Consider the following 12,520-nt stretch of genomic DNA (forward strand, 5'->3'; position numbering starts at 1 on the left):
CTGGTTCCCTACTCCATGCCGGCACGTTGCATTCACATCTTGGATGTGCTACCATTTCTTGATTCTGTTTAGCAGCTCTGTCATATGCTGGTCACTCTTGAGGTCATTTTGTAATGCCCAAGCCCCACAATTGTGATAGTTGCCACAAACACACCACACTCTCGATCTCACGACGGGGGAGGGCTTCAGAAATTTGGGTTGAAAAATAGCGAGGGTTGTGGTGGGTTTTATTTCCTGGACTTTCTGAATTCTTCTTATAGCTGGTTTATTTCTGCACCTACTGAGAATGGATGGCATGGTCGCGGGTAGGAACCCACTCCAATTCTGTGTTCCCGTCGTGAATGCGGCGAGGTTCTGAAGGTGCCGTCAGGGGAATCCTAAGAGGCCACTCTCACTGAGGGGGCAGCCACCTCCTTCCAGACGTTTAACGGGCTTTTCTCCCCTCTCTCCTTCCCCGTAGTCGAGCCTGGGAGGGAAGGTCAGGCTGATGGTCACGGGAGCTGCACCAGTGTCCGCCACCGTGCTGACGTTTCTGAGAGCAGCGCTTGGCTGTCAGGTGAGATGGGATTTCCTGTCCAAATGTATACTGCCGGGCCACTGTCTTCATAAAGGTCGTCGTTTTATTCTCTGTGTTTGTCTGGAAGGCTGTGTTATTCCTAGAGAGCTGGGAGAAATGAATGCATATATATTCCCCTCGGCAAGGGAATAGACCCACCGTGTGTGTCATTTTCTCCAGGGTAAGGTGCACAACTTGCATTTAGAGGTCAGGCATGAGAGCGTAGGAAGGGATCACAAGCGAGTAGCACGTCAGCCTGAAAACCACACAGCGTCTTCCAAAGGGGTCAGGACACAGCAGGGGCTGTGACAAGGGGAGCAGGTGGGGAAGAGCCAGGGGCCGACCACGCTGGTGCATTCCTGGTTCGCCGCATGACCTGGAGCTTAGATGCTCTCACTTGCTGTCTGCAGGCAGTTCAGTGGAAAGTGAATATGGACCACAGCTGGTGTTCGGCATGAGAGTGAAGGTGTTTGGGTGCCAATAGGAAAGAATGAATTAGTAATGAAAGATTCTACTGAACAGAAAACTTGAAAAGAGATTCCACCCCAGCCAGAAGTTACTTAGGAGCTAGAAGAACGTAATTACTTTAGCACTTCCAGCAAGGGCGTGACTGTGCCCCGTTAACCATGTGTCATCTCTCGGCGGCCCAGTTTTATGAAGGCTACGGTCAGACAGAGTGCACTGCCGGCTGCTGCCTGAGTATGCCTGGAGACTGGACAGCAGGTAGGACTGGCCGAAGATTGCTCATGGGAACTGGGTGGTTGGGATCAGGTTATTGGGGTGGTTAGAATCTCTTTCATCATTCATAGACTTACTAACCCACTTCACCAACTAGTGCTACTTTGGCTCGGATTTTTAGGCCTCAGGGCAGAAGCCAAGGCAATGCACCAGTGTATGGCAGTTGGGTGGCAAGAGTGATTTGTTAGTTTAACCAGTTTAGAAATATTTGACCTAACAGATCTTTCTAGTAGTTGGTTAGGCAAATACAGCTAGCAGGTCTGCTTATTTGTATTCAGTTAATTATTTGTAATTATTAAAAGTGTGTGTGTTTCTCCACAAACAGTGACTCAATATACACCGTGTCTTGGTGGCCTGTGCTATGCGTTGGAAGTACAGCCCTTTTATTTCATTTCATTTCATTTTTTTTCCCCAAAAGAGAAAAAGGGAAGGCAAACACAAAAAGAATTCATTGAGCACTGTCATAGATAAGGCTCTCAGTTCGGTGTTTAAGATGCGCGTTGTGTGAGTCTAACCCCGGCTACGCCCTGGTGAGATGTGAGTCACCTCAGATTGTGGTTCAAATAGCATGCCAACCATTTATAAGAACTCACATACCATTATACTTTGGAGCCAGGATGCCAACCCAGGCCTGCCTGTAAATCTCCTGCACTTTCCTCTGCACCGCACTGAGAATACACTTTGCACTATGATAAAGACGCTTCTCGGATTTATTTGCTGTCTTTTAAGCATTACCACTCTTAGCAAGTGGTTTCTAAGATGCCACATATAGATGGAGGAGGCCTGATGGTGTCGTGGTTACGTGTTGGGCGGCTGACCACAAGGCCGGCAGTTTGAAACCACCAGTCTCTCCAAGGGAGGAAGAGGAGGCTTTCAGCTTCTGTAAAGAGAGGCTCAGAAGCCCATGGGGCAGTTCTACTCTGCCCTCTAGGGTTGCTATGAGCCAGACTCAACTTGATGGCAGGGGAAAAAAAGGTATCCTAGATAAATGTGTGATTCTCCTAGCCTGGATGCTAACATGCGGCAACTCTTCACTATGGTGTTGGATTAATTTTTAATCTCAGGTTCCTGAACATCTAGAGAATTTGGAATAGTAGTCTCAATCATCTAAAACGATGAAATCACTAGAAGACGTATTTGTGAAGCTCTTAACACTGCCCTGTAGCCACCCTACAGGGCAGAGTAGAACTGGCTCATCGGGTTTCTGAGACTGTAAATCCTTTCAAAGCAGACGGCTGCCACATCGTCTGTTTTGCTGAGTGAGTCACTGGTGGGTTTGAATCCCCAGCCTCTGGGTAGCAGGCAGGAGCTCATGCACTGTGCCGCCAGGCCCCTTTGTCTTGAGACACATCTAACTTCAGGTCACTTTGTTGGTGTAACAGCCAACCCAGGCTTCAAAACGTTTGACAAAAGAGTGAGTAGGCTCTATCCTATCTTCATAAACTGAAGTGTAAAACATGCTTATCCATACATACTGATCCAACAATAAAGGCCATCTTGATCAGAATTGGGCATTGTGTCAAGAAAAACCAGCTTGCTATGTCTGTCTGGGTTGACTAGAGAAACAAATTGATAGACACTCATATATGTGTAAGACAGTTTTCTGTCAAAGAGTAATTTTATATTAAGAAAACATCCCAGCGCAGTCCAGTTCAAGTTCATAAATCTGATATTAGCCCATATGTCCAATACCAGTCTATAAATTCCTCTTCAGATGCACACAACACATGCAATGACGCCAAATGCAGGAAGATCACAAGCCAGTGGGTGGAAAGTCTTGTGGATCCAGGGGCTGGTGGAAGCATCTCAGTTCTGGGAGGGGTCTCCACATGGCTTCTCCACCTCCAGGGCTCTGGCGCCATCAGGGTAGCTCCATGTAACTATCTCTGTAGCACCTCCAAATGAGGTCATCAAGTTGCGACCTGATTGACATACTAAACTCCACCCCTTCACTCTTAGTAGTCTCAAGTTGACACCAGATTATGTAACTGCCACACTTGCCAATGTTACCTATGTTGTTCCTTCTTGTGGAGCACCAGGACAACAGTAAGTCTGTGTAAGGGAGGGGTGGTTAAAAGGAATGATAATTAGTAGTCAGGGGCCATCATGTTATTGAAGCCAGGTCAGCGTTTTCGAAAGCCTGCTCCTGAGGACTCACAGTCACCTTCAAAGTCCACACCCAGATTACTTATACTTTGAAAAATAATTCAGAGCAACAAACTTAGACCGAGAGCTCTGGTATCACAGTGGGTTATGGGTTGGAGTGCTAACTGCAAGGTCAGCCGTTCGAAGCCACCAGCCGCTCTGCAGGAGAAAGATGCCGAAACCCATGGGGAGAGTTCTGTTCCCTGCGGTCAGTTTGAGCTAGAACGGACTCCACAGCAGTGAGTTTGGTTTCAGTGGGTCACGTTTAGGAAGTACCCTAAGTGGACTTGTAACATTTCAGCCTCTGTTCTGGGAATAAACTCTAAATCATGCTATGAGAGGAAGAACAGCTGTAATTGCATAGGCCAGGTGTTCACATCACCTTCCTTTTATTGCAAAGAGGCTTGTTTGTTATAAATATAATGTGAAGACTGGCCCAAGGATATTCCGAGTGATCATTCTTTTGTTTACTGTACAGGCCATGTCGGCGCCCCAATGCCTTGCAATCATGTAAAACTCGTGGATGTGGAAGAAATGAATTACATGGCTTCCAAGGGTGAGGGTGAGGTGAGTGGATTCCCATTATTCGAGATCTCACGCTTCATGTGCTTTCCGCTAAGGGCCAGCCACTAGGGATGCAGGGCCATCGCCCAGCACAGGGTCCGCTAAAGCTCCTGTACTTGACGGTGTTGGTGATCTGGGGACCAACAGGCACCTCTCCATGAAGGTAGTTGGAAGTGTAACACTGGGGGTGGGGGTGGCTAGCGGATGTGGATGCCTCCTGCCTGACGTGGCAGGGACATGGGTCCCAGACCAGGCTGAGAGAGGCTCCTGTGACCCAAGTCGTCAGGGCCCTCCTCCATCTGCTGATTGACCTTGGTAAGCTACTGGCTACTGATGGTAACTCTAATTGCTTCAAAGTGATTTCAACCCCTTTGGGGTTTTCCAGCAGCTCTGAGCTGGGACTTAAGCAAGCATTAGCCCTCTAGTTTGACTGCCATGGGAGCGACCAAGAATGGGAAATGGGGATTTGGGGGTGGGGATGGGGTGCTTCTCTGGTCCTAGTGGGCTCTGAGGGTTCCCTCTGGATGATGCAACGTAGGATTTCTAGCTACAGGTTGGGGTGCATGCATGCACACAGTTTTTTTCTTTCAAAAAGTCTCCAATAAATGCCATTAACCTATCATTTGTTGGTGGTTTTTTCCCTTCAGGTGTGTGTGAAAGGGCCAAATGTATTTCAGGGCTACTTGAAGGACCCAGCACAAACAGCAGACGCTTTAGATAAAGACGGCTGGTTGCACACAGGGGACATTGGGAAATGGTTACCGGTGAGTTGCCACCTCCTGTTCACAGATGGTTTTGTTCTGGCACAGGGGAGAATGCGTCCCCTTTGCTGTCTGGCTGCCATTCGGCACCCTCCCGTCTCCACTGCTTCCTCCTTGCTGAGAGGCTGGGCTCTCAGAATACTTGTGTGGGATTTCCCCATAACATAGCTTAGGTGTTCTGTTTGGTTGTTTGCTGTTGTTGCTTGCTTGCTGTCACTGCCTCTCTGACACCAAAAGAGGTCATGACTTACTACAGTGGAGATGCTGTGCATTGACCTTGCTGCATGGGGGCAACAAAGGCCCTTGGAAACGGTGGCAGTCTTCCTAGAATGTGGTGAACAGCAAGGCTTGGTGAATAAAGGGGTTTCTTAGGTTTGTCATCTTGTTAAAAATAGAGTATTTCATCAGGTCTTCTGTTTTGTCACTGACCCTCTACTCTACCAAGCAAGATGTCCTTCTCCAGGGACTGGCCCCTCCTGAGAACACGTCCAAAGTGCGTGAGACGAGGTTTCATCATCCCCGCATCTAAGGAGTACTCTTCCCGTACTTCCTCCAAAAGATATTTGTTCCTGCTTGTGGCGGTCAGTGGTACTGTCAGTATTCTTCACCAGAGCTGCAACTCTAAGGCCTCAGCTCTCCTTGGGGCTTCCTTATTCTGTGTCCATATGAAGCAGCTGACAGTGCCATGCGTGGCTCAGGCACACCTTGGCCAAGGTGACGTCTTTGCTTTGTAACCCTTTAGAGAGGAGAAATCCTTTGCAGAAGATTTGCCTCATGCAATCCATCATTCGATGTCTTGACAGACAGCTGGTAGCACGGGTGGTGCATGTGGCTCTGGGCAAAATGAAACCCTTGGCGATTCAGCACTCTCTCCACTTCCCGTGTTATTTATTGACCCAGTCCTGCGGATTTTTGTTTCACGCATGTAGAGGTGTGATCCACACTGGAGATTGTAGTCTTTGGTGCTCATCAGTAAGTGCTTCAAGCACTCTTTACTTTCAGCGGGCTGGGCCGTGGCCTTTGCATGTCACAGGGGCTAATGCGTCTTCCAGCCATCCTGACACCGCAGTCTTCTCCTAGCCGAGTTTCTCGGCTGATTTGCTCAGCACACGGAGTGAATAAGGGAGAGGATGCGACCTCTAGTGCACACTTTTCCTTGTTGTGAAGCATGCAATATCCCTTTTTTCTGTTCAAACAAGCACTGCTCTTTCTGTGGTCTGTGTTTAATTGCAAATACTAACATGGCTAATTTTATGTTATATAATAGCTAATGTTATAGATGTAAATGGGATCTGATACTCTTGAATTTCCATTGGTAAAAAAGTGCCCCCTCAAATCAATTCAGATGTGAGGCAGAAGCCATTATTTAGGAATAAATTAAGGCCCTCTTTTCAGGTTTAAGAGGAATTGCTTGCCCGCGTTAACTCTGACTCTAGTGAACACGTCCGATAACTTCTTTGGACCTCAGTTTGCTTCCTTTGAAAATGAAGAAGTGCGGGATGAGGGAATGCGAGAATCTTTCCCGCAGATGGCTCTGGGCGGCGTGACAATGCTTCAGGGTAGCGCTACGTAGAACTGCCAGGTGTGGGGTTGATTACCATTCTAACAGGAGACGTGTGCTTGATTCGTTCAAGGACGCTAACCTTCCAGCAGTTAGGTAGTGTGGCCTTTTGTGCAAAGGCTCATCTTGCCTGAGGGGCCAGTAATACCCTCCCCACCTCCTGTAAACCAGTGATGGAAGAAACTGAAACCGTGCCTCTGTAGCGTGAGCCGTTAGGGAGCCTTCACTCTGTGCAGCAAACTGAGAGGGCGAGCAGGCGGTATGTCCCTGCTGTCTAGGAGCGTCACTCATTTGGAGAGCCAGCTAGGCATGTACCTAACTCAGCTAGGAGAAGACCAGGGAAGCAGGCTGAACCAAAAGGAACAAGTTTAGCACTGCTGCCGGCTGCCGAGGGGGATGGAGCATAGGCTCCGGGGTCCCCTGTCTGTCTCCATGCTTAGCCAAAGGGCCTCGGGCAAGTGACTCAGTCTCTCTCAGCCTCCGTTTTTCTTTCTATAAAATGGGACGACGTGACGCTGAAACAAATAGCGCATGTAAAACCCTGTTCTGCCGGTGCCTGATGCTGGGTGGACGCTTTCTCTGGACCCACCCACAGCCCCCTCCCCTCTCCACAACAGAATGGCACCTTGAAGATTATCGACAGGAAAAAACACATATTTAAACTGGCACAAGGAGAATACATCGCACCTGAAAAAATTGAAAACATCTACGTGCGAAGTGAACCTGTTGCTCAGGTGTTTGTCCATGGAGAGAGCTTGCAGGTATGTGCTAGGTTTAAAGTCTGCTGTGCAGGCATGGCTACAGCGGCCTTGGGGTTTTAAGTGGGAGAGGAAGTGGGGGGCTAGGATGACTTAACTGCCACGTCTCATATGCTGGCATGGCCTTTGTCCACTCCTGGCTTTCGCTCCGCGGCATTTATTCCTTACCCAGAAAACATTTTTCTCTTTAACTTCTATCATTTTATTTTACCTAGAGTGGTCCATGTACCAAGGAAAAGGTGTGTGAAGAGGAGGGGGTGATAGCTTTTTAAATTTTACTAAGGAAGATTGACAATCTTGAGGTTATTAAGAATCTCTGCATATTAAATCAAGCTTATTTCAGAACTGTCTCCCACAGTATTATGTTTTAAAAACAGTGTGTTGACATATAATTCACATCCTAAATGATGTTTTATCTCAGGGTAGTCGTGAACCAAAGCATGCCCACGGTCATCCCTAGAGCTGTTGCAGGCAAATGCAGATTTGCCAACGTGCTGAGCAGAGAGTTAGTTGTAAGGAAGAGAAGGTGGCCTGGTTCCCAGACATTTAGCCTATTTTTCAAATCTTGATACTTTTAATGATTTTATAATTATATTTTCTTGTTTTATGTAAGATGGTATCTACTTTTTTTAAGACTACATCTATTTTTCTTTGACCCAGAATCTTGTAATCCTTTTGCTTTTTATCGTGTTTTAGTAGTATGTTACAAAAAATAAAGTATTAAAGCTCTTTCTTCCCCAAGTTAATTTGTACATATTTTTCTAACTTTTTTGTAAACAAGCAGTGCTTAGAGGTGTATCACCTTGTCTGGTTACTTGGCCCTGTTTTAGAAAAGTGCACGTACAAGTACATAAAGGTGATTTTGTTAAGCTGGCAGTTAGCGGTGTTTCTTTTCATGCATTTACGGTAGGATGACCAATGCCATTCATCCTTCGGAGCCAGGCATTTCTCACCTGGCTAAGTATGTCCTGGAGGCTCAGGCTTTCTTTCGTCAGGTTGCCCCTTGAGGCTTGTCATCCCAGAATAATGAAGAAGCACTATGCTAGAGCATTTGAGTCCAGCCATGTAATAATGCCCATGTCTCTCCGTATTCAAGTCATTTCTCATAGCAATTGTGGTACCAGATGTTGAAACCTTAGTCCACTGGGCCCAAAAGAAAGGCTTTCAAGGATCCTTTGAAGAACTGTGCAGAAGTAAGGTACGGCTCTGAAGTGGGCATTCTATCTTCTTTATCTAGCCTTTGTGTTACATGTACCTGTGGGTATCCAGGTATCACCAACAGAGGCCATCTTTTGTTTTTCTACCTGATTAGGATGTCAAAAAGGCTATCCTAGATGACATGGTGAGGCTTGGGAAGGATTCCGGTCTGAAACCATTTGAACAGGTAAGGCTGTCATCAAAATCCATGGACTCCTGGAAGACACATTTTTTTGACTTATGCTTTTTATTTTTTAACAAATAAATTATACTACAGATGGAGATATCTAAAGAAATCCATGCAGAATCACGGGGGGCTGTTGGGCAGAGAGAGTTTTTAGGGTATGAATTCTCTCTTGTTTTTATTTTTGGAGGTCAGGATACACTCCTGAATTGAGTGCCAAGAATAGAATACTTGCCTTTATGGAGTGTGCTCACCTCCAGCCTGGCCTGGGTGAGAGATGGATTGGCTCCCCCATAAGGGTCTTTATACCTTTCAGTGGTTTATGTGCTTTCTCAGGAGGACTGGTGGTGTGTCGCTTACGTACTCAGCTGCTCATCGGATCTGCTATTCAAACCCCCCAGCAGCTTCGTGGGAGAAGCTAGCTGGCACTCGGCTCCTGTAAAGCCTAGGAAATAGAGTTTCCTACTCTGCCCTCTAGGAGCCTGGTGGTGTAGTGGTTCTGTGTTGGGTTGTGATCCTCATGGTCGCAGTTCGAAGCCGCCAGCATTTCCGCAAGAGAAAGAGTGGGCTTGCTCCTCTCTACACAGCCACAGCCTCAGACGCCAACAGGGAGTGCCACTATGAGTCAGCTGACTGGGTGGCAGTGAGTTCCCTCTGCCCTGTACAGGAGGCCTGGTAGCATAGTGATTACTTGTTGGGCTGCTAACCACAGAGTCCGCAGTTCAAAACCACCAGCCACTCCTCAGGAGAAAGGCAAGGCTTTCTCCTTCCTAATGGAGTCACAGTTTCGGGAACCCACGGGAGCAGTTCTACCCTATCCTATAGGGTCACCTTGAGGCAGAATGGCTGGCAGTGAGACTCTGGCCTGCAGGGTCCCCTTGAGGCGGAGTGGACTTGCTGTCCACAGCAATAGCTGTGCCTTCAAGACTCGGGTGGCAGCTTTCCTCCTGTAATAGCCCTGTCTCTTTGCAGGTCAAAGGCATTGCCCTACACTTGGAATTGTTTTCTGTTGACAATGGCCTCCTGACTCCAACAATGAAGGCTAAAAGACCTGAGCTACGGAATTATTTCCGGCCCCAGATAGAGGAACTCTATTCCACCATCAAGGTCTAATGTGAAGAAGGGAGCCTGGGAAACAGAAGTAAAAGCAAACCGCACACCTCCACAGTCTGTTCTCCTGATGACCTCCGGTTGGTAATTTGGACTGCAGCACGCACAGGGAAGGAAACCTTCGTGTCTGACTTATCCCCTCGGGGTTCTTGTCACAGAACTAGCCGAGGAAATGGAACACTGCCTTACTGTCACCTCGTGTTGCAGACCGTGTCTATAGTGATAAACAATTCCCAAAACGAGCCTTAAAAATTGTAAAGCGGAAACTATAAATGTGCTAAGTTATTTGAGACTTCCTCGAGTTTAAAAAGTGGGTGTTAAAACTTCTGTTTCTCTGTTTTTCTAACCACGGGGGTTAGGACTTTGCTATTTCCGAGATGTCTGCCACGTGCTGCAGATTCCGCAGCGCTGCGCTACGGGTACAGCGCACTGAGCGCAGTTGTCCAGACTGGAGAAAGTCCAAGTGGACCAGAGATTTCCTTCCTTCCTTCAGTCCCACTCCCCATCCTTCCTCATCTCACACGCACTCACACAGCCCCTCTGATTCAAGGTGGGGAAGCTCACGCCCCTCTCTGTGGCCCCTCTTGTTCAGAAGGACAGAGCCAACTGCTGTGTCTCCGAGGGACGCTCACGGGGTGAATGGACTGTCACCCATGCTGCACCCAGTCTCCCAGACTCTGCTTTCCGGACTTGGCTCCCTCCCCCCAGGGGGTACTGAAAAATCTGCCTTAGACTCCACAGTGAAGACCGAGGTGAGGGCCTGAGTAAACTGTGTTCAACCGTGACCCCTGAGTTCCTGTCCACCTACTCTTCACTGCAGCAGTCACTGTTTGTAATGGCCAACAGGTGTTTCATGTGGTTTTCATATTAAAAAGAGACGACTGTGTGTGCTGTGCTTAACTCGCTTTTGTCCCCCTCCCCGCTCCCCACCGGAATAAACTCTCAGGCAAAGTCTGTCTTTGGAAAAATATTAAGGGAGGAGATTGTCTTGGGTCCTTGTTGAAATGGGCAGCGATAAGCAAATGTTCTTCTATCACAGTGCTACATGATTTCTATGAAATATATCTGAAAAGCCAAACTTCTAGAATGTAGATATCTGGAAAAGAAAAAAAATTATTTCCTGGGTTTCACTTCTCAAGGGAATTTTTTTTTTTTTGAGGTCATTTGGGTAAATTAGCAGCATTTCATTTTACTGCCAGCCTTTGCCACATTTGACTGAATGAAGTTATCATTTATACATTGGAAGCAGTTGTTTTTTGGGTATGTGAGAGTCCGTGTGTTAATCAAGCACAACAGGGTTTGCATAAAGAACTGTCACTGTAATAACACTATTTGGTAGCCTACCATCATCTGTGTATTCTGACTTGCACAAAAAGTCAATAATTTGTCACCTTGGGGTTTTGAATGTTTGCTTTAAGTGTTGGCTCTTTCTATGTTTTATAAACCAAAACAGAATTTCCAAAAACAATGAAGGAAACCAAAATAAATATTTCTGCATTTCAAGTGAGTGAAGCATCTCTTTTAAGGTCCTGTCTTGGGGGCTGGGGGGGGCGGTGTGTGAGCAGCCTGTGAGGGGCACGTGGACGCTGGCAAAGAGCAAGGAGGACATTCAGCCCCTGCTGCCTCCCCGCAGTCTCCTGTGCCCAGGCCACCCGCCTCTCAGGCAGTGGTGCTCCGGCCCTGCACAGCCCTTGGCAAGGTTGTCTCTGGCAAAGGTCTTCGCATGCTGTGCTCTATCGTGGGATGAACCCACAAGATCTGTTCCTAAGATTCTGTGGATCATTCAGAACACCCGGTGCTTGTTTGCTTCACTTGGGTGCGTAAAAAGGAGCCCTGGCGGGGCTGTTCAGCTAAGCACTGGGCTGCTGACAGCAAGGTCAGCAGTACAAATCCACCAGCTCCTCCACAGCTTAAAGAGGAGGTTAGCTGATCCTGTAAAGATTTACAGCCCCTGAAGCCCCATGTGGGACCACCATGAGTCAAAACCAACTGGAAGGCATTGGGTTGGAGTTAAGGCAAGTAAAGAGTCGAAAGCTTTTCAGAGAGTCGAGGACGGCGTTGTCATCTTCACAACTGTGTGAAGCTGCTGGCACCGAATCTGTTGGGAACCAAGTGTCAGGTTGGTTTAATGGTTTCACGGTAGGGCAAGTTTATATAGCATTAAAAGGCAGGCAGGAGTGGTCTCTTAAGTCAGAGGTGAGTGACCCACGAACTGCATGTATTCCTGAAAATGTAAACTCTGCTGCAGAGCTACTGTCCCTGCATGATAATTGGCTCCAGCTGGTAGTTTTGTGGTTGATTTAATTCAGCTGTACTTGATGGAGTCTCTTGTAGAATGATCTTATATGATGCAGCAGCTACCTCACCCTGTTTTTATATTTTAAAAAGTACCTTTCTCAGGTATGAGTCCACTGTAAAACAATGTTTTTTAAATATCATGGTGGCAGTGTTAGCCAACCTCCTCGTCTAAATTCAGAAGGGAGAGGAGAAGCACTGAAAAGCACTACCCCAAGGCTGATTTTTATAAGCAGATCAAACATACCACTCTTCCCTCCTGGTCCTCTCTACTTCCCTACTGGGTTCAAAAATTCATTATCATGACTACGTGTAATACTCAGGAGTATAGGGCTTGCTAGAGAAACAACAGAATGCAATCCAGGATCAGGAGTGGTTCAGGAGACAGTTCTTGGGTCAGGACACTTTCTCAGCTAATGTTTGTGGGCTATCCTCCCCCTCACTTTCATCCCCTCAGGCTTTTTGGACTGGCCTGGCCTTTGGCCCAGCCTAGGCAAGTGTTCTCAGTTCTTTAGCTCCACTGATAAGGCCCTAGAGGCACCCCACTTTGCCAGTAAGCCTTGGCCCAATAGGTTCTCAGCTCTCCAGCTCTGTAGGAGGTATCTCGCTCTGCCAGCAAGCCTCCTGCCCATGTCCTGGTTTTGCTGCCAC

The 12,520-nt window shown here is 47.5% G+C and overlaps 1 protein-coding gene across 2 annotated transcripts in view; it reads left to right on the plus strand.

Moving 5' to 3' along the window:
- Positions 1–11,077, plus strand: part of ACSL1 (acyl-CoA synthetase long chain family member 1) — a 43,980-nt gene extending 32,903 nt beyond the window's left edge. For both annotated transcript variants that reach the window (XM_004696141.3, XM_004696142.3), the window contains exons 13-20: positions 461–556; positions 1,207–1,279; positions 3,918–4,006; positions 4,651–4,767; positions 6,943–7,086; positions 8,180–8,281; positions 8,396–8,467; positions 9,437–11,077. In XM_004696141.3, coding sequence (XP_004696198.1) covers positions 461–556; positions 1,207–1,279; positions 3,918–4,006; positions 4,651–4,767; positions 6,943–7,086; positions 8,180–8,281; positions 8,396–8,467; positions 9,437–9,577 — 834 coding nt within the window. In that variant the 3' untranslated portion in view covers positions 9,578–11,077. The remainder of the gene's footprint in view (positions 1–460; positions 557–1,206; positions 1,280–3,917; positions 4,007–4,650; positions 4,768–6,942; positions 7,087–8,179; positions 8,282–8,395; positions 8,468–9,436) is intronic.
- Positions 11,078–12,520: the final 1,443 nt, after the last annotated feature.

Source organism: Echinops telfairi, unplaced genomic scaffold, assembly GCF_000313985.2.
Source record: "Echinops telfairi isolate 266 unplaced genomic scaffold, ASM31398v2 ScPeMD7_9;HRSCAF=40, whole genome shotgun sequence".
Classification (NCBI taxonomy): Eukaryota; Metazoa; Chordata; class Mammalia; order Afrosoricida; family Tenrecidae; genus Echinops; species Echinops telfairi.